Source organism: Acomys minous (genome assembly GCF_964271855.1).
Source record: "Acomys minous genome assembly, chromosome: 14".
Lineage (NCBI taxonomy): Eukaryota > Metazoa > Chordata > Mammalia > Rodentia > Muridae > Acomys > Acomys minous.
Window position 1 is genome coordinate 17,665,233 of NC_140496.1, and position 20,935 is coordinate 17,686,167.

Here is a 20,935-nt window from a genome sequence, read left to right on the forward strand (position 1 = left end):
ATGTATGTGCATGCATGTATTTATTGTCATATGTATGGACACACATATGTTTAGGTGTGGAAGGTAAATATCGGGGGTCATTCCTGGGCCTGTGCTGTTATCCACCTTTTCCTCTCCTCTCTCTTCTTCCTCTTCCTCCTCCTCCTCTTCCCCCTCCCCTGCCCCCTCCCCCTTCTTCCTGCCTCCTTCCCCCTCCTTCTCCTTCTTTCCTTCTTCAATAGGTGTTCTCAAACTCACTCTGTAGCCAGGGATGACTTTCCACTTCTGGACGTTCTGCCTCTACCTGCTGAGGTATGTGGTACTACACCCTGTTTACATGGTGCTGATGATCCAACTCAAGGCTTTGTGTGTGCTAGTCAAGCACTTTACCAACTGAGCTATAGTCCTAGCCCCAGGTTTTTATATGCTTTTTTTGTCTGTGCGCATGTATATGCACAGTTCATGTGCATGAATGAGTATGTACATGCAGATAAGTGCGCATGTGCTGCATGTGCGTAGGCCTGAGGTCACTGTTCGGGGTCTTCCTTGAGTGCTCCCCACCGTATACGACAGGATCTCTTACCAGGTTAGCTAGACCGGCTGCCCAGAGAGCTCCAGAGATGCACCTCCTATGCTAGGGTTACGGACGCCTCGATTTTTGATGTGGGTACTGGGGATTTGAACTTGGGTCCTCACACTACTAGCAGGTACTTTGCTCACTGAGCCAGCTTCTGGTTTCTTTCTTTTTTTTAAACCCAGACATATTCTTCTCATGAGGAGTGGCTGGGGATAGTTGCCGCAGCCCCATGGGATTCAGGTTACCTGAACACGATCTCATACTTCCCACGGTTCTTCAGTTGAAGGGGCTGCTTTACCTCCTCCATGACCTTCATGGTCCCAAAGTCCAGCCCTCCTTCAGCTCCTGCGGAGGCCAGGGCGTGGGGTAGGGGTGAGTGGGTAAGGGAGCCTTCGGAGGTCAGGGCGTGGGGTAGGGGTGAGTGGGTAAGGGAGCCTTCGGAGGTTAGGGCGTGGGGTAGGGGTGAGTGGGTAAGGGAGCCTTCGGAGGCCAGGGCGTGGGGTAGGGGTGAGTGGGTAAGGGAGCCTTCGGAGGCCAGGGCGTGGGGTAGGGGTGAGTGGGTAAGGGAGCCTTCGGAGGTCAGGGCGTGGGGTAGGGGTGAGTGGGTAAGGGAGCCTTCGGAGGTCAGGGCGTGGGGTAGGGGTGAGTGGGTAAGGGAGCCTGCGGAGGTCAGGGCGTGGGGTAGGGGTGAGTGGGTAAGGGAGCCTGTGGAGGCCAGGGCGTGGGGTAGGGGTGAGTGGGTAAGGGAGCCTGTGGAGGCCAGGGCGTGGGGTAGGGGTGAGTGGGTAAGGGAGCCTGCGGAGGCCAGGGCGTGGGGTAGGGGTGAGTGGGTAAGGGAGCCAAAGCAGGGGCTTCCCCCTTAGGTTTACATGGCAAGTCATTCCACAGTGATGAATTTATAGAGTTTCTGTTTTGGGACCTCTGTGGCTGGAAACACCTGTTGTGACAAAGCCTCGAAGATAAACAAAAGCCTCCCAGTGCATCCGCATACCTCCCTTGAGATTCCTCCGCAAAGGGCCACTGTCTTTTCATGACTATCGTTAGCTGAACTCTCTAGGATCTTTGTTTATGTATCTTTGTCATTATTGTTTCTAATTATGTGTATGTATGTATGTGTGTCTACATGTGGGTATATATGCAGGTGAGTGCAGAGGCCAGAGGTGTGGGGTCTCTCTGGGGCTGGAATGACAGGTAGGTGTTAAGTGGCCTGACTTGGGTACTGGGAATCAAACAAACTTGGGCAGGGAGAGAGAGAGAGAGAGAGAGAGAGAGAGAGAGAGAGAGAGAGAGAGAGAGAGAGAGAGAGAGAGAGAGAGAGAGAGAGAGAGACAGAGAGAGAGAGAGAGAGACAGAGAGAGAGAGAGAGACAGACAGACAGACAGACAGACAGACAGACAGAGACAGAGAGACAGAATTTTTACTTTTTGACAGGGTTTCTCTGTGTAGCCATGGCAGTCCTGGAACTCTGTGGACCAGGCTAGCCTCAGACTCTGAGATCAGCCTGCCTCTGCCTCCTGAGTGCTGGGATTAAAGGTGTGTGCCACAATGCCTGGCATGGTGTGTGTTCTTAATTGTGGAACCATCTCTCCAGCTCTCTAGGTTCCTTATAGGACCCCTTATAGGCCAGAAAAGGGCATTGGATCCCCTGAGAGTGGAGTTACAGGCAGTTGTGAGCTTCCAAGTGGGTATTGGGAATTGAACCTGGGTCCTCTGAAACATTAGTAAGTATCTTTAATTAATTTTCTGAGCCAAATGTTGAAAACTTTACAGTTATCATATTGAAAAGGTACACTTTCGTTTTGTTTTACATTCCCTTGGATTAGTAAAACTTTTCATAACTGCAATCTTAGTGGTCACTAAGATACAGCCATTTGGTAATTATCAAACCTAGTCCTACAGGAACATCATTTTAATTTCTGACAGGCACCTTTCGTCGTCATGTTGCAGTAAAGATCACCGTACGTTAAGACAATGGTGCTTGACTATCACATAGCTCTAATAATCTTGCTGAGGGAGAGACATGCCTGGGAGGGCAGGTGTCAGGGAGAATCAGATGCCCAGGAGAGATACACAACTCAGGCATTATGGCGGCGTGCTGGATGGAAGGGGTCAGGGCACCCAATTCTAATCCCTGGGATCTGTGACTACATGACGAAGGGGATGGACTTGAGGCTGGTGATCAGCTGCCTTTAAATGTGAAGCCAGACCTGGCTGATCCTGGAGGCCCAGCGTCACCACAAGTGGTCCTTATAAAAGCCGGGTGTGTGTGTGGGGGCAACATCAGAAGGGCGAGAACCAGCATGAGAAGAACTCGGGTGCATATTGCTAGCTTTCAAGATTTAGGAAAGGAACATGGACCAAGGGTGTGGGTGGCCCCAGGAGGCTGCAAAGCTTCAGGAAGGAATGCTTATCTGTCAGCACTTTGATATCCACCCAGTGAAACCCAGTGAGACCTGCTTTGAACTGACCTCAGGACTACATACATTGTGGGTTTTTTCTTTTTCTTTGATTCTTTTCCTGCCTGCCTTCCTTCCTTCCTTCCTTCCTTCCTTCCTTCCTTCCCTCCTCGACCCCTCTTTCCGAGACACCTTTTCTCATTAGGTAACCCAGGCTGACCTTGAATTCAAGAACTTCCTGCCTCAGCTTCATTATTAGCTGGTGCTACTAATTTTGTGGCAGAAAGAGAAGCCTTGACTGCCAGCCTCTCAGAAGAGCTCTGAAGATTTCATACTTGTTATTGTCCACTGAGGATACTGTAATTTTTTAGCGATGTTGCCAACATCACTCTAGGCTTGCATCACTATTACCCAAATTGTTCTCTCCCCCATCAACCCCACCACCATATTAACAACACACAAGGGTCCCTCCACCAAGAACTCTACTACACAAGCAGAAACTATATATAAACAACCCCCCCCCCTTTCAAGGGCCCAACACACCTTTGGGGAAGGTGATGTCCAAAGCAATATCATACGATTCTGCAAAGACCAAGATGTTTTCGATCTGAACAACACCAACAAGATTATCTGCATCTAAGACCTGCCAGGGAAAGGGAAGCTCTTCAGTGAAAGCCGAGACTCACAAAGTGTCCGGAGTCTGAAATGTGTAACATGTAGTGGGAGCTGGGCAGCAGAGACAGCAGGGAAATGCTTCTGAAAACTTTAAAGGCAAATTTTTCTAATTTTATATTTTAAGTCATCTTGCTCTACTCATTTTATAAACTGGAACTAGTCTATTCTTAGTGACTCAATCTGTAGCAAAAGGGCTAGATTTTTCATTTAAAATACATGCTTAATGTTTCTATTTGGAAAATGCACAGTATTTTAGATGTTTGAGCATGCCACCTTCAGCTCTGTGGTCTCTAGTAGCTCACTGACCCTGTCTCTTGCTGTCACTGTTGAAGATCCCTCTGCAATGCCCTGAGGGGTCATTGAGCTGGTTCTAGCTAGCAGGCCAGTCTAGTTCTGCCTACTCTTGACCCTGGACAGAAACCAGAAGGTGATAAAAGGTCCATTAGTCAAGGAAAGAGCTTCTAGGGTGATCCAACACTTTGGCATCTAGGTGGAGGCCTCTGCCATGTTGCTGAAGATGGCTCCAGTTGAAAAATGAAGCCACCAGTTTGTATTCCTTGTGCTTTGGGTGCAAGGGGAAATCTATAGCTGTCACTAAATTTAATATTAAAAATATTTTAAAATTATGTATAAATGTGTGGGTATGTGCATGTGGGTGCAGATGCTCACAGAGGCCGGAAGAGGGTGTTGGATCCCTGGAGTTGGAGTTTCAGGTGATCACAAACCATCCAACATGGATGCTGGGAACAGAACTCTGTTCTTCTGTAAGAGTAGTAAATGTTCCTAACCACCAAGTATCTCTTGGGCTCCCAACTCAAGGGTTAATTCAGAATTTTTAGCTTTTCCTTCAAATTGCATTTGGCAATATAATTGGTGGAGAACTCATGAGTACAGAGGTCTTCCTGTATCCTTCTAAAAGAGTGTAGGAGAAGACAGGTGGGAGACAGGCTTCTGATGATGGAGACAAAGGTTGGAGGGATGCAGGCACAAGCCAGGGCACACACTCATAAACCTCAGAAACTAGAATGGACAAGGAAAGATTCTACCCTGGAGCCTTCAGAGGGAGTGCAGACCTGCCATCTTGATTTCAGATTTCTGGTCTTTAGAATTATGAGAGAGGAAGGTCTTTTGTTTTGAGTCACTCAGTTTGAGGTGATTTGTCACAGTGGTCCTAGGAAACTAAGACAGATGGTCAGTAAGTCAGGAGAGATCCTGCTTGATAGAGTTCCCATACCAAAGTTGGGAATGCAAACAGAATGGTAGGAGAAAGGAGTGGGGCTCTCAAAGGTAGCTGCTGCTGCATGGGCACTGTCTGAGTTAGGCAACTCTTATAAAAGGAAACATTCAATTGGGGCTGCCTTAGAGTTTCAGAGGTTTAGTCCCATTATCATCATGGTGGGAAACATGGCAGAGGACAGGCAGATATGGTGCTGGAGAAGGAGCTGAGAGTTCTACATCTTGATCAGTAGGCAACACAGGAAGACTGTGTGTCACATTGGGCATAGCTTGAGCGTATACAGCCTTGCAGCCCACCCCACAGTGACACACTTCCTCCAGCAAGGCCACACCTACTCCAATGAGGCCACACCTACTCCAATGAGGCCACACCTACTCCAATGAGGCCACACCTACTCCAATGAGGCCACACCTACTCCAATGAGGCCACACCTACTCCAATGAAGCCACACCTCCTAATAGTGCCACTCCCTAAGGCCAAGCAATCAAATACACCAGAGTCTATGGGGGGGCATATTTGTTCAAACCAACAGTGACATACACAGGTGATCCCTTTAGTGGGATATAAGTTAAGCCCACTTGAGGTTGCATTGGTTTAGCAGATCTTCAAGCAGGTTGATTGAAAGTGATGCTGGAGAGGGCCAGGCATAATTCTTGCTGCTGAGAGAGGATAGCAAGGTGCCCTGAGAAGGGTGAGCAACCCCATCTGACCAACACTGCAAAGATCCCTGTGGACATTTGTGAGGAACAGGGAGGAGAGGCAGACGTCCGCATGAGAGATACCCCATGTGGCATGGATGAGGGTGGTGCCCTCATCATGTACACCAAGATGCCGATTGGAAAGAGATACCCTTGGAGGTAGAGCTAGCGAGGACTGCTGGGAGGGACTGGATTCAAAGGAGCCCCATCAGGGCAAGTGGGGGCATTAAGATGATTGCCAGGTGCTAGTTGGGAGCAACAAGTGAAGGTAATAGTAACCAGAACAAAAATCTGACAGGTGCCCTGGTTTGGACTATGAAATAAGGAATGCAATGTTTACTTAGATACAGTAACGTCATTCATTCGTTTGTTCCATGTTGAGTATTCAGTTTTTGGAAGTAAGAACTCAGCTCTGAGTGACTGTGCCTTTATTGACCTTGTGCTGTATGCGGAGCTAGGTATCAGTGGCTGGAGTCAGAAAACGGGGATCAGATGGGGGTATTTAACAAGGAGAACACACTCCGCTCCCTCCATCTCCTCTCTCTGTCTCTCTGTCTCTGTCTGTCTGTCTGTCTGTCTGTCTGTCTGTCTGTCTGTCTGTCTCTCTCTCTCTCTCTCTCTCTCTCTCTCTCTCTCTCTCTCTCTCCCTCCTCCTCTCTCCTCTCTCCTCTCTCTCCTCTTTCTCCTCTTTCTCCTCTCTCCTCTCTCTCTCCTCGCTCTCTGCTCTCTCTCCCTCCTTCTCTCTCCCTTCCTCCCTCCCCCCTTCTCTCATGCAGTGTATATTTTGATTATCAAGTCAATAGGGATGTCATTTCTCACCTCAACCCGAATGGCCTTCTTGATGTTGGTAGGTTTGGTGGGCTGGAAGTACACCTGTATCGCAAATTCTCCCTTGGGTGGGATGATGCCCTGCATCGAGGACACGGTGAAGTCTTCGCCTAGGTGCTCCAGGCTGGTGATCCGCCAGGCCACAGAGAGTGGTGTGATATTGCGGAAAATTACCGTCTTGGATTCTTTTCTGCAGAAACCAAAAGAAACTTGATCAAGTTTAAATACATTTTCAAAAGTCAGTTTCTCTGCTTTTTTCTTCATTAAATTATATAATAGGGGAAAGAATCACTAGCTTTTATTTTAGTTTTTTTTGAGAGTGAGTCTCATTTGTAGCCCTGGATGGCCTGGGACTTGCTATCCAGATCAGGCTGGCCTTGAACTTAGAGATCCACTTGCCTCTATCTCTGCAGGGGATAAAAATATGTACTGTTACTCTTGGCCCCACACTTTCTCTTTTGAGGGTTGTTGTGTAAACATTCCTTAACTTTCTTTTTTTTTTTTTTTTTTTTAAATTATATGTTTTGCTATTTTTTTTTAATTTATTTATTCATATTACATCTTGATTGTTAGCCCTTCCCCTGTTTCCTCCCATTCCTCCCTCCCTCCCACTTCCCCCCTTCTCCCCTCCCCTATGTCTGTGATTGAGGGAGACTTCTTCCCCCTATGTATGCTCTAAGATTATTGAGTCTCTTCTTGGTAACTTGCTATCCTTCTTCTGAGTGCCACCAGGCCTCCCCATCCAGGGGACATGGTCAGAAAAGGGGCACCAGAGTTCACGTGAGAATCAGATCTCACTCTCCACTCAACAGTGGAGAATATCGTGTTCGTCGGCTAGGTCTTGGTAGGGGTTCGAAGTTTACTGCCTATTTCTCCTTGGCTGGTGCCTTAGTTTGAGGAGGACCCCAGGACCCAGATCTGCCTGTCATAAAGTTCTTCTTGTAGGTTTCCAGGACCCTGTGGGTCCTGTTATTTCTCCATTCTTCCATGCTACTCTCGCCTAAAGTCTCAATAGGATGTCCTCTCCTCTGACCCACTTTCTTGGTAAGTAAGGTTTTTCATGGGACGTATCCCTTGGACTAGTGTTTTGATATAAGTGAGTATATACCGTTTGTCTCTTTTTGCTTCTGGGTGAACTCACTCATTATGATAATTTCTAGGTCAATCCATTTGTCCACAAATTTCGGGAATTCCTCGTTTTTAATAGCTGAGTAATACTCCATAGTGTAAATGTACCATAGTTTCTTAGTCCATTCTTCTACTGAGGGACATTTAGGCTGTTTCCATGTTCTGGCTATTGTGTATAAAGCAGCTATGAACATGGTTGAGCATATGTCCCTGTTGTGTGTTCGAGCATTTTCTGGGTATATTCCAAGGAGTGGGATAGCTGGGTCTTGAGGAAGCCCTATTCCCATTTTTCTGAGAAAACGCCAGATAGCTTTCCAAAGTGGTTGTACTAGTTTGCATTCCCACCAGCAGTGAAGGAGTGTTCCTCTCTCTCCACATCCTCGCCCGGTTGTGGTGGCGCACACCGGTAGGATTTGCTGAAGGAGGCAGAGGCAGGAGGATCACGAGTTCGAGGCCAGCCTGGACTACACATTCCTTAACTTTCTTTGCCTTGTTTTAAGCTGCTTAGCTCATAAGGGATAGGCAACTTTCCATGATCTTAATTTTTTTTTCCCATGAAGGAGCTCACTCTCTCAAATGATCTTAAATTAACGCCATTTAAAATTTAGAGAAAAATTGTGAGAATCTCTCTTTATCCAGTTGATTTCGCCTTCCCTGTAGCCACACATTCTCTCTTCCTTATAATTCTTAGAACCATTTGAAATGAAACTGCAGCTAATTGTACCTTCAAACCACACACATTTTCTAAGAATGAGGACACTCACAAGCCAAGGGTTTCTGCCGTCATAAGGACTGTTATTTGGACTGGAGTCCACCGTCAATTTCCATCTTTGTTGGATTGCTCGCCAGCCCCTCTCTATTTTTCCCAGCCAAGGAACCAGCCCACAGTCATGTATGGCATGTAAGTGTCATGCCTCTTTGGAAAACATCTTCTACCTTCCTTTAGGTGTCTTGGCTCTGACGTTTTGGGGAGCACAGGCCAGTTCATTTGTTGGCACGTGCATGAGTTGGGTGCTCTGATGCTTCTGGTGCTAATATCTTTTGGAGGGAATTGAGCTGTGGGCTGTATCCTTTTTACTGTACTGGGTCAGGAGATCCCTTAGCGCTGTTTGTTCTGATTGTAGTTTGATGCCTTGGTTAAGGTAAGGCTCACCTGATCTTTCCACCATGTATTTTTTTTTACCTTTTTAATTAACACTTTCTGGGGAGGTACTTTGAGAATATACCTTGTTTATTTTATTGATACAGGACCTTAAATTTTCCCAGGTTATCCTTGAATTCACTATTTAGTTGAGGATGACCTTGGACTCCTGATCTTTTTGCCTCCACTTATCAATTACCAGGACTACAGGACTACTACCCACCACACCTGGATAAATGCCCTGTTCTTAGCCAAACAGTCACACACTAGTTTTATCATCCATCCAACGTTTTCTAAACCATCAGTCTTTTCTATACTTAGTCGGTATTTTGTTAGCAAGAAAGAAATTTCATTCTCTCATCTATTTATTCACCTACTTATGCCTGTTGAGTTATTATTCTCATTCAATATGTTGTACATCAGTGGTTCTCAGCCTGTGGATTATGACCACTTTTGGGGTCACATGCTCCTTTCTCAGTGAAACATAGTTGTTTACATTATGACTCATAACAGTAGCAAAGTTATAGTTATGAGGTAGCAAAAAACATAATTTTGTGGTTGGGGGTCACCACAACTGTGTTAAAGCATTAGGAAAGTTGAGAACCATTGTGATAGACCATTACATTATAGCATTATCTTATTTTGACCTTCAAAGTGTCCCAGGACATAGTTTGCTCATTGTCCTGTTAGGTGCCCACAGTTCTTTAAGTTCTTTACGGTACGACAAAAATGTTTCCAGATCACCTGGAGCTTCCTCCCTCTGTTTCACCTGCTTCAGGTCCAGAAAAATCCTTTTGCCAAGGATCCTTGCCATTGACTGGAGGATGACATTTAGATGCTAAGGTCTTGATGTTGGTGTTCTTGTTGCTAGTGGTGTACCACGGTTTTCAAGCCCTCCTGGATGACAGAGCTAGGGAATCTGTTTATGTTTCTATACATATCTGTATACTAAAAACCAGGAGTTTGTTCCTGATACCTCTAATAACACTTCAACAAGAAGATACACTTAAAACGGTGCATGCGTGTGTGTGCATGTGCGCGCATGTGTATGTGCAATGGCTCACTTGTGGTAGTCATAGGATAACTTGTGAGAGTCTGTTCTTTCTTTCTACCACATGGGACCTTGGGATCAAACCCAGAGTGTTAGTTTGGTGGTAAGTGCCTTCATTTGTTGTGCCATCTTGCTGGCCCAGCAGATACATTTAAATCTCCTTTTTCCAACAACGAGAAAGCTGTCTGCAATTTAATTATGCTATGGTTAGAAAATATACTCTAGATGATTTCATTAAGTTGAAATTTAATGAGCCTTTTTTTTATGGCTTGGCTTATGTTTTTGTGTGATTAAAATAAATATGCATTTTATAGTGGATAGGCACTCAAACGACTGTAAAGAGGATGCTGGAAGGAAACTTTTAGTCTGAAGAGAAAAAGAAATACACTCAAGACATCACATGTTATAAACACATGATTCTAAGCCAGCTAATCAAAAGAAGTCTAAAAAAGGAACAGAGTTAAAAAACCCAGAAATACATAGTTCAATAATAACTCTTTTTATTTAATTAATTTATTCAGATTACAGCTAAATTGTTATCCCGTCACTTGTACCCCCCCCCCACCCCTCACTCCCTCCTGCTTTCACCCTATTCCCCTCCCCTAGGCCTAAGACCAAGGGGGCCTCCTCCCCCACTATATGGTTATATGCTATCAGGTCTCATCTTGGTAGCCTGCTTATTCTTTCTTTGAGTGCCATCAGGTCTCCCCACCAAGGGGAGGTGGTTAAATATAGGGCACCAGAGTTCATGTCAGAGTTAATCCCCGCTCTCCATATAACTGTGGAGAATGTCCTGTCCATTGGTTAGATCAGAGTAGGGGTTCGATGTTTACTACTTGTATTATTCTTGGTTAGTGCAGTAGTTTGAGCAGAACCCCCTGGGCCCCGATCCACCCATCACGATGCTCTTCTTGAAGGTATCTAAGACCCTCTGGGTCCTTTTATTTCCCCATCTCCTGTATTTCTCTTTCAATAATAACTCTTAATAATAGCGATCTCAATTTCCAAACGAAAAGACAGAGACCAGCAGATTAGATTAGAAAACAGTATCCATATCTTTGCTGCTTCCAAGAAACAGACCTCACAAGAAAAAGACACAACCTTAGAATTAAAGAATAGAAAAAGGTCTTCCAAGAAACGGAAACTGAGAAACAAGCAGACATAACTATTCTGATATCTGACAAAACAGACTTCAAATCAAAGATAAGGAAGATCACTTCATACTCATTAAAGAAAAAAAAAACCTACCAAGAAGATATTGCAGTTCTGAACAGGCCCAGAGAGGCTAAGTAATAAGGGGGGCTCAAGAAGGGGGGTGCATGCATCTCCCTAGGAAGGGGAACTAGAATAGATATTGTGGGTGGACTGGGGGGAGGAACAGGAGGATGGAGGGAGAGAGTACTGGGAGAGACAACTGAAACTGGGAGGCATCTCAGGGACCAGCTGGACACATCGTGCAGTGGAAACTCCCAGCGATCTATGAGGGTGACCCCAGCTAAGATTCCTAGTAATGGGGAACACAGAGATGGAACTGGCCATCTCCTGTAACCAGTCAGGGCTTCCGGTGGAGGGAGTGGGACACTAACCCAGCCACAAAACCTTAGGACTACAATTTGTCCTGCCTGCAAGATGTGCTGTGGGTAAATGTGGCACAGAAATGGTGAGAATGACTAGCCAATGTCTGGTCCAGCTGGAGACTCAGGTCATGAGAGGGATCCTTACCCTTGGCACTGCCTGGAGGGCCAGGAACCAGAGGCTGGATAGCCAAGAGACCTAGGATAGAACTAAACATAACTGCCCCCCCCCAAGGTAAATGAGATGATTCCAGATAATATTCTCATAGATAGGAGTTATCTAGAACAATCATCTTCAGAGAGGCTTCATCCAGCAACTGATGGGAGCAGATGCAGAGACCCACAGCCAAACATTAGGCGGTGCTCAGGGAACCCTGTGGAAGGGGGTGTGTGAAGGATTGTAGGATCCAGGGGTACGGGGTGGGGTGGGGTGGGTCAAGGACACCACAAGAAAACCCACAGAATCAACTAAGAACTGGGCAACACCCTTGGGCTGGATAGGTCTTAGATAGGCCTTGGATAGGCCTTGGAGGAGCGTCTAATACATTTTTTCCCTGCTAAGCTGACATAGCAAACTGTCTCTTATGTTCTTATCTATCCCTGTTCCTACAGATGATTGCATCTCTTAGCCTACGTCAGAGACGTTTCTTTTTGCAGCAGATAGAGATTAATACAGAGACCCACAATTGGTCATCATTCAGAGAGTAAAAGACTGTAGGCTGCTCATCTATAAGTGTGACATCTCTACCACACTGTTCCCTACAAGGCTGAGGGTTAATCTCAGAAGATGCGGGTAGAGAGCTTAGAAGAAGAAGAAGACACAGTGGGTATCAGTCCAGTATTGGCTAGATGCAACAGTGTTAAGCACACATGAGCTCTTAGGTGCCATGGCTATATGCCTAATTGCTGCACAAGATTAAGCCAGTCAAAATCCCAGCGAGGATGGGGAGGGACCATATCAAGTCCCACCCTTAGCTAGGACCTTTTGGCAATTGATGGCTTCTGGGAAAGATAAAGTCCGCGTTCTTCAGGAATGCAGTTGTTGAAAGGCTACACCCGTGCACGGATGGCCAGCACTAAGTGCACTCAGTAGGTCTGTGCCCAGAGCACTTGAAGTTTGGGAGGAAGAAGTGGTGGTAAAGATGGGGACGAATTAGAGTGGAGAAAATGGGGCTTTGGGTTTGTTAAAAATACATTATATAGCCAGGCATGGTGGCGCACGCCTTTAATCCCAGCACTCGGGAGGCAGAGGCAGGCGGATCACTGTGAGTTCGAGGCCAGCCTGGTCTACAAAGCAAGTCCAGGACAGCCAAGGCTACACAGAGAGACCCTGTCTCGAAAAACCAAAACCAAAACCAAAAAAAAAAAAAAAAAAAAAAAAAAAACCAAAAACCAAAACAAAACAAAAACCCAAAAAAACCCATTATATACAATGTGAAATTCTCAATAAAATTAGAATAAAATACATTTAATTAGAGTAAAGCAGTTAATAGTTGTGTTCAGACTGTCCATCCTGAGTTTTGGCCTCATTATTCTCTTAGTCTTTCGGAAAAGGCTATTAATAGATTTCCAGCCACAACCACACACGCATAACATTCATTGTCTCAGTTCCACTTTGTGTGTCTCAAAGCTCAGTTACTACACACACATATATTTTGGTGATTATATTTCCCTCCCTTTTTTAATTTTAATTTTTTAGTTTTTTGAGATAGGGTTTCTCTGTGTTATCTTAGCTGTCCTAGACTCATTCTGTAGACCAGGCTGGCCTCGAACTCATAGTGATCCGCCTGCCTCTGCCTCCCGAGTGCTGGGATTAAAGGTGTGTGCGACCACGCCCAGCTACTTATATTTTCCCTTCTTAACATCTTAAAACATATCCTGTTGGGTGTTTTCATTCCTTCTTTTTTTCTGCTCTCTTTTCCTGTATGTTTTATTTAATCAAGCCATTCTTCAATATACTATATTATTTCTTTTAATGGCTTTTAGTTATGCTACTATGAGGAATGGGTTAAAGACCCTGGATCTGTCTTGTGATCCACTTTTCTGCCAGTTCTCGGAGACGATTCTGAGGAATGAATGAGGGCAGGTGACTTGGTGCAATCTTCCTGTAAATCTGCTATCAGTCAGAAAACCACCCTCATATTTGGAATGTTGACAATGTCCCTAATTTAGGATTCTTTGTATAAGTAAACGTAGGCAGGGTTTCTCTGTGTAAACCTGACTGACTTGTTCTGGAATTCTCTCTGTAGACCAGGCTAGCCTCTAACTCAGAGACCCGCCTGCCTCTGCTCCAGAGTAAGGGAAGTGAGGGCTCATAAAAGATGCCCCGGAAACCTGTCTTTCTCTGTGTTTTGTCTTCATCTTTGAAATAATTAGCTGTTTTAGTTTGTTTTCTGTTTCAGTGATATAGACACAATAACCCAAAACAACCTGGAGGTGAGAGGTGTTATTCCATCTTATAATTCCCAGGTTCTAATCCACCCTTGAGAGAAGTCAGGGCAGGGACCTGGAGGAAAGAACTGAGGTGGAAGACTAGGGAGGAGTGCTGCTTACTCATTTGCTCCTCATGGTTTGCTCAGGCTTTTTTCTCATAGAACCCAGGACCACCTGCCCAGGGTGGCAGTGCCCATAGTGAGCTGGGCACTCCCACATCAGTCATTGATCGAGAAAAATGCCCCATAGACTTGTCTGTGAGCCAATGAGCTATAGGCGTTTTCTCAATAGAGGTTCCTTCTTCCTAAATGACTCTAGCTTGTACCAAGCTGTCTGGGACATGGGTAAAGCTTGATGCTGCCTATTTGTGAGCTGTCTGATTTGGTGATCCAGCCCTGAGTGGCGGTGCGTTATTATCATTTTGGTGGCCGTTCCTGCATTACAAGTAATTCTAAAAGAAGTATGAAGAAAAATGACAGACAGAAATTCAGAGCTTATAGAAAATTCAAATATATGGGTAAACAGACTATCTTTGAGTCTTCTTGTTTTAACTGAAAGGGCTGGGGGAGGGGGGATGGATGCTCAGTGATGGAGTTATTTGCCTAGTATGTGTGAGGCTCTGAGTTGGAGTTCAATTCCTAATGACATGTACACAAACAAACCCAAGAAACAGACAACAAACCTCAAAAGCCAGTTGACCACCTGAAAGCCAGGTGTTCTTGAAGGCCCCCTCTTGGCCCTGAGTTATCTAGAGCGCTCACCTATGAAGCAAAAGTCGGTCAAAATGTATTTGCCTGGGATCCACATCAATTTCTGGGCGAATTCCTTGGCAGTGTAACTTAAAGATGGCTGGCTCTGGGTTCTCCTTGATGCAGCAGACAATGCTGTCTTCAAAGACGCCAGTTGCAGTAGGGTAGGCCCATACACTTAGTATCTGACGGAAGAGTCAAAGGAAAGCCCATTTAACACTGCACATGACAGGTCTTGACTTTCCCAAAGAAGCCTCCCCCGGAAGATTTTCTCCCTTTGATTGTACCTGCTTTTCGTTTGGTTTCAGAGTCATGTTGTTGGGCTCTAGGAAGTAAGTGTTTGCTTTCACATCATTCTGAAAACAGAAGTATGCCTCCACCACCATTGGAGAATCGTTCATTATCGTCAGCGTCTCCATGTTGCCAGGGAACAAGGATGACTTGTACCTGGAGGTGGATGGGAATGGGGATGTGCTTGTGAGGCCTGAGTGACAATGCAGGTGTCAAAGGAGCCTGTGAGGTGCAATGGATTGTGAAAGGGCAGCGTGGCTGTGCTGAGGCAGTGGGGTGTTGTCTTAAGACCGTGGCATCTGTGGCTGTTCACTTGCCTCTGAGAATACTGCACTGTGACTTGGCCCAAGAAGCCTTGGTCTTCTTACCTCTAAGACAGGGTGACGGCATTGCTTAAGGTTGACTGGTATCAAAAGGAGGCTGTAAACTTGAAGCTCTTCGAACTAGCGGAAATATTAAGTGCCCTGCGAATGGTAGCTGTTCTTAGATCTTAGCAAAGAACTCTGAAAAAAGTGACCATGTCTCCTTGTATTCCCTTGAGAGATTAGCATGTGGGTCACCTGGTATTTGACATCTGTCTTAGAGATGATTTCATTCACCTTCTTCTACAACACCCTCACAACCTGTTAGGGCTCTGGCATGAATTTATCTGGCCTTGTTCAGATGACTAGTTTGCTTCTGCTCCGTAATGCCTTTGGAGGGATCTGTAGAGGTAAGCACCGGGGCTATTGGAAGACATTTCGTTAACGGCAATGAACAGAAAAGGAACCACTAAAGAAGGCTGAGGGAATTAAGAGATACATGAGCAGGCTGTGATGGAGAGTGGTGGGAGGGAGAAGGACAAAGTCAGATCAGAGTACCAGGGTCAGGCAGCTCTTTGTAACTGGACAAGGGGAGGTGACCTCAACATCTAACCCATCACTGTCCCAAGATGCTAAAGAGTTCTTGGTTCTAACCCAGGTAGTTTTCACAAACCTGTGAGGTGGACACCTTTTGTCTGCCCATTATTTTTGCTGACAAGGCCTCAGCAAAGTTTGAATGAACAAGTGAATGGCATTTGCATTGGGTCTTGTTTTGGGACATAATAATCCCAGTGCTTCCTAACACACACACACACACACACACACACACACACACACACACACACACACACACATTCTGTGAATAACCATCATTTATCTGATTGCCATGGCTGAACTTTTTTGTATGCCATGCCCATCAACCAGGGCCTCCCTCTCTCAGGCTCCCTCCTAAGCTCTTTGGCTAGGTCTTAAAAGTCTTGGCCGTCATCAGCATCTTTATCTCACTTTCTAGTCCAGCTCCTCAGAAAATAAACGAGAGGAGATTAAAAAAATGGGGGTGGGGGAACAAAGAAATTTCATTAGCCCCATCAAGGAGGCACAAAATTAACACTGTATGTACCACAGAAGGTGGGGGTTGGATGGGGACCTAAGTCCTTTTGTCATCTCAATTCTTTGGCTGTGTATTAAAAATTTTGAGTAAGTTAAAAAAAAAAACTAATATCACTAAAATTATAATAATCAACTTCATCTAGGACCCCAATTCTGCTTGTCTGCTTAGTAGTCTTCACCTGTTCCTTTAACACACTCGCCTCCCCTTTTCTACCCACTGCTTGAGTCAGGCTCTCATTCAGCTCAGCCTTTAAAAGAAAAATTCGATATTATAATATAGTTACCATATTCATCCTTTCCGTGTACTACCTTTAAGCCCTCCCATAATACCCCTCCTTGCTCTCTTTCAAGTTCATGACCTCTTTTTTCATTGATTATTGTTACATGCATATATGTATACACACACATTTGGTATTGGATAACCAACTGATATGGTCTTCCCTGGGGAACACTCTCTTCCCCCCTCAGCATTCCTTACCCGCCTATAGTTCTTGGTGTGTGGTTGAAGCCTCATGGGCTTTTCGTCATCGCATGTCTACTGGTACTGCTTTTGCTCAGCTCATGGTTGGGTATTCCTATTGGTGAGACCTTACGTAGTTCAGCTTTGAACACCGTGTGTAGCCAAGGATGACTCTGCATTTCTGATTCTCTTGCCTCCACTAAGCTACGTAGAGGCTGAGTGTCAGATTGACGGCATCTAGCCTCGAGGGACTTTCTAGATTTAGTTAATTGAGATGGAAAGACCAACCCTAAATATGGGCAGCACGACTCCATTGCCTGCTAAGTCCTGGGCTGAATAAAATGGAGAAAGCCAGCTGGCTGAACACAAGGGTTCATCTCTCTAAACAAATGCTCGTCATGCTGTCTCTACCTCATCTTAAACATCCTTCACTTTCTCTTAGGAAAATGACCTCAAATAAGTTGTCATGGAGGAAATAAGCATAGTTGCTCCTTCAGTTACACCTAATACCTGCAATTATATCTTCACCCAAAGCTATCTCATCTTCCTTCATGCTGGTATAAGATTGTGTTTCCTCCTCCTGGCAAAGGCCGGCTTCCCACATCGAGGTGTCTACTCTCAGAGAGCTATGCTATCGATGATGGGCCTCACTCTCTTCCTACTTCCTCTTGGAATGCAGACAGCACAAGAACGTAAGTATTCAACCAGGCTTCCCATCTTTCCCGCATCCTTGATTCTCCCATCATCCCTCCTCATGACCAAACTTTTCCCGAGAGTTATTTTCACACCTATCTCTATTCTTTTCCTTCTCATTGACTCCTCAACCCATTTAACTTGGGCATAATTCCCAGAGATCTCCCAGAAGGTCTGTTGCTAAGTGCCCCCATCCCACCGTGAACTCCACCTGGTTGAGCCCAGTGGATGCCTGCCCGTTCATCTTCCTGCCTTCTTTGTAACATTTGACATAGCTGATTCTTTCTTCTGCTTTCCTCTAAGAACTCTGGCCCTCTTTCTTGTGGCTGTTGTGGACTCCTCTTGTGTATGGAGGAGTTCTTTGTGGCATCATCCTCTGCCTTTTTCTTCTGACTCCGTGCAACTCATCCTTGTGTCATGTTGTCTATGTTCATGGCTTTTGTCATCTTGAGGACAGAACTCTCTTGTGAGAACACAAACCATAATATTCTACTCTAGAGATGTATTCTAATCAACTTGGACTTGATTCATCCTAAAGTGTAGTCTTGATTCTACATGTCCAAAGCCGGGTCTCCTTCTAGGCTTTTCCACTAGGGAGAGTGGAAACGGAGTCACCTAAGTGTCAAAGCAGAGACTTGGGACACGAGAATCCAATTCTCCTGGTTAGGAGCTTGGGGCAGTGTCAATAAAAGCCATGTTTACATAAGAACTCTAGTTGTAGTATTTTTTAACTCAACCCAGAAATCTGCAATTGGCTTTGAAGTAACATAAACCCTTACTTGTCTCTTGGCTTTCCACAAAGCAGTGGCCCAAAGTAAAATCTCTCCAGGCTCATCACATACTTCTTAAAGACGATTTCAGTTAGGTTCATTTCTTTCCTCCTCTGAGGGAACACCACTCTGAACACAGGGGAGGAAGAGGTAAAAATGAAGATAAACACAAATGGAGGTTCAGCACTGCCACGTGGTGTGTGCAATGAACCGAACACCCCCTGGTTGATGGGATCTCTGTGGGAGCTTTATCCCCAGCTTTGTAAGAGAAGATGGCATGGTTTGAACTCGAGAACAAGTCAGCTGGCGCCGAGCTGGGGTAAGCCGGATGGACAGCTTACCCCAGAACACCCACATAAGAAAAATCCACAGGAATCTCTAGGACAAACTATGACAATCGTTTCAGTGCATATATTAATGAGCTTCTCACTTTCTTGGTAAGAATTACGAAAAAGGGCAGGCCACAGAAGGCCCCTCTCTCCAGTGGGGAGTCACCTTGTGAGCTTGCTCACCCAGGTGCCTTTGTGTGTGAGACCTACACTGCACAGTGGTGTTCAGTGGCTCAGAGAAAAGCCACCCACGGAGGTTCACACATATGCTCATCTCACAGGATGACAAATCCCAGAGTAAAAGTAAAAGTGCTTTGACTCTGCTTAATAGTTAAATATGCAGACTCACTTGCCAGAAGATGACATTTTTTTTCTCTTTTATTTTAATTTAATGTTTATTCTGGTTCAGCCTGGAAATACTTTATAGTATTCGTCATCTATGTTGTCCTTATTTTAAGGTCTGATACAAGAAGGTCTGGGATATGTTCCAAGTCCAATGGTATTGTTATTATCAGTAGTATAATAGTAATTAATTATGTGTGTGTGTTGGCAGCAAAGCGCCTTTATCTGTTGAGCATTTTCACTGGTCCCCACGTTTTATTAATATCTACCTTGTTCAAAGTACCTTGGGGTAGAGGGACTTTTAAAAAACATATTTTTTGGTCTTTGAAAATGAAATACACTTACTTCGGGTCTTTGCAGATATATGGGTAGGTGCAGACTCCACGGCAGTAGAGCTGGTACTGGCGGCGTGTCCCAAGGAGCTCGAAATTAAACGTTTGGTCAAAGTTGCCAAGTTCAGTGGAGGAGAAGTGCACTCTCAAGGTTACCTCTCCATTGGGAGGCACAATCCACCGGAAGTGATTCAGCCTGAAACGACCACACAGGCTTTTATAGTAACTGTGCTCCCAGTGGAGAGACTATGAGAGCTGCCCGCGTGGCTGGGGTTAGGCATGGCAGGCCGTAAGGCCTCACGTGACAGTCTTGCACCTCTCTGATGGTGTGACAGCCATGCTCCCAACTTCGGGCTTCGTCCTCCCTCTCCCTAGCTGCTGCAAAGCCTACCTGGTGAACTTCTCTTGGGAGTGTTCCCCTTCGAAGTTCTGGTCTATCTCAGACATCGGAGCAACGGTCCCCGATTGTCCTCCAGAGAGGCCTTTCCTGCTGTAGTTTGAGCGCCGTTTCTCCTTCTGAGTCTCACGAGCTTGTTCGGATTTTTCTTTCGCTTTCTGCTTGCTCCCCTTAGATGGAGAGGCCTGTTCCTCTTGGACCTTAATTCAAAAATGAGCACAAAAGCTTAACTACTTCCGGCACACAGCAAAGGCAGAGGTGCCTATTAGCATGCCTGAAGTCTGGGTGGGAAGCAGCAGGGCCCAGCCTCTGGGAAACAGTAGGGCCAGCTTCATGGATTAGTGACAAGACCAGTGTCTCTCTGGGTGCTCTGTCCCCCGAGGAGGAAGTAGGATCCCTATAGCAATCTTGACTCTGACAGCGAGCATATGGAATGGTTGGCAACTCCTGGCAGGTTTCAGCCAGCCAGCTGGGCGGCCGTTCACCTTCCTTGGCACTGCCTGGGCCAGTTTCTCCGGCCACCTGCCACCCGATGGTTAATATTTTATTGGCATATTCCACTCCCCACCATTTCCTTTCTACTTCTCTTTGTTCTCAGGACTAAAAACGGATTTAAAAGACTCTCTTATTATTTTGGAAAGGAGCACAAACAGGCACTTGTATCTAATTGGCCATATTTAATAAGTAGTTCCCATTTTTCTAGTCTATTTTTCATGCCACTTGATCTACTTTTGTCCTCTTATTTTTAATTTACTGATCATTTTAATCTCTTAATAGGGAGGAGACTTGAAAAGCTGGAGCCATAGTACAGTGCTAACTTGTGGTAACCCTACATCAAGTTCTGGATGGTGACTGCATTCCCTTATGTGTTGCTGTGATGGACCACCCGAGAAAAGCAACATGAGGAAGGGTTGATTCTGGCTCCCATTTTGAGTCTACCCAGGTGGGGAAGTCACGGTTGGCAGCAGTACTAGGTAGCTGGCCACGCTGCACCCAGAAAGCAGAGAGACAAATGCTCACATCCAGCTGGCTTTCTCCTTTTTATTCAGTTGAGGATTTCCAAGGCAATAGAACGGCACGGCCCACATTTAGAGTTCGTCTTTCCATCTCAATTAGCCCAATCTGGAAAATTCCTCGCAGACACGCATAGCCTGCTTACCTCACCGATGAGTCTAGACCTCATCAATCTGACACTTTGCTTGCGTCTCCTCAGAGCAGGACTTTCCCCCTCACTACCGCAGAGTAGTGCGGTCCAGTCAGTCGTGGCAAAAATGTGCACACCACTTCTGTACTGTCACACAATGCACACCGACACTTCCCTGTGTGTCTCAGGCATGCATTCTGACAGTTGTGTCCCCGTGGTGGTTTGAATGAGAATGCCCCCCGCCCCCACGGCCTCATATATTTGAGCGCTTGGTCTCGAGCTGGTGGAGCTGTTTTGGA

General features: G+C 45.6%; 1 protein-coding gene across 3 annotated transcripts in view; it reads right to left on the reverse strand.

The window, feature by feature from the left end:
• HYDIN (HYDIN axonemal central pair apparatus protein) overlaps window positions 1-20,935 on the reverse strand; it is a 346,689-nt gene that overhangs the window by 57,748 nt on the left and 268,006 nt on the right. For all 3 annotated transcript variants that reach the window (XM_084757699.1, XM_084757700.1, XM_084757698.1), the window contains 8 exons: window positions 19,487-19,692; window positions 19,109-19,291; window positions 18,102-18,221; window positions 14,754-14,913; window positions 14,479-14,651; window positions 6,382-6,580; window positions 3,496-3,595; window positions 802-901 (listed from right to left, as the gene is read on the reverse strand). In XM_084757699.1, coding sequence (XP_084613825.1) covers window positions 802-901; window positions 3,496-3,595; window positions 6,382-6,580; window positions 14,479-14,651; window positions 14,754-14,913; window positions 18,102-18,221; window positions 19,109-19,291; window positions 19,487-19,692 — 1,241 coding nt within the window. The remainder of the gene's footprint in view (window positions 1-801; window positions 902-3,495; window positions 3,596-6,381; window positions 6,581-14,478; window positions 14,652-14,753; window positions 14,914-18,101; window positions 18,222-19,108; window positions 19,292-19,486; window positions 19,693-20,935) is intronic.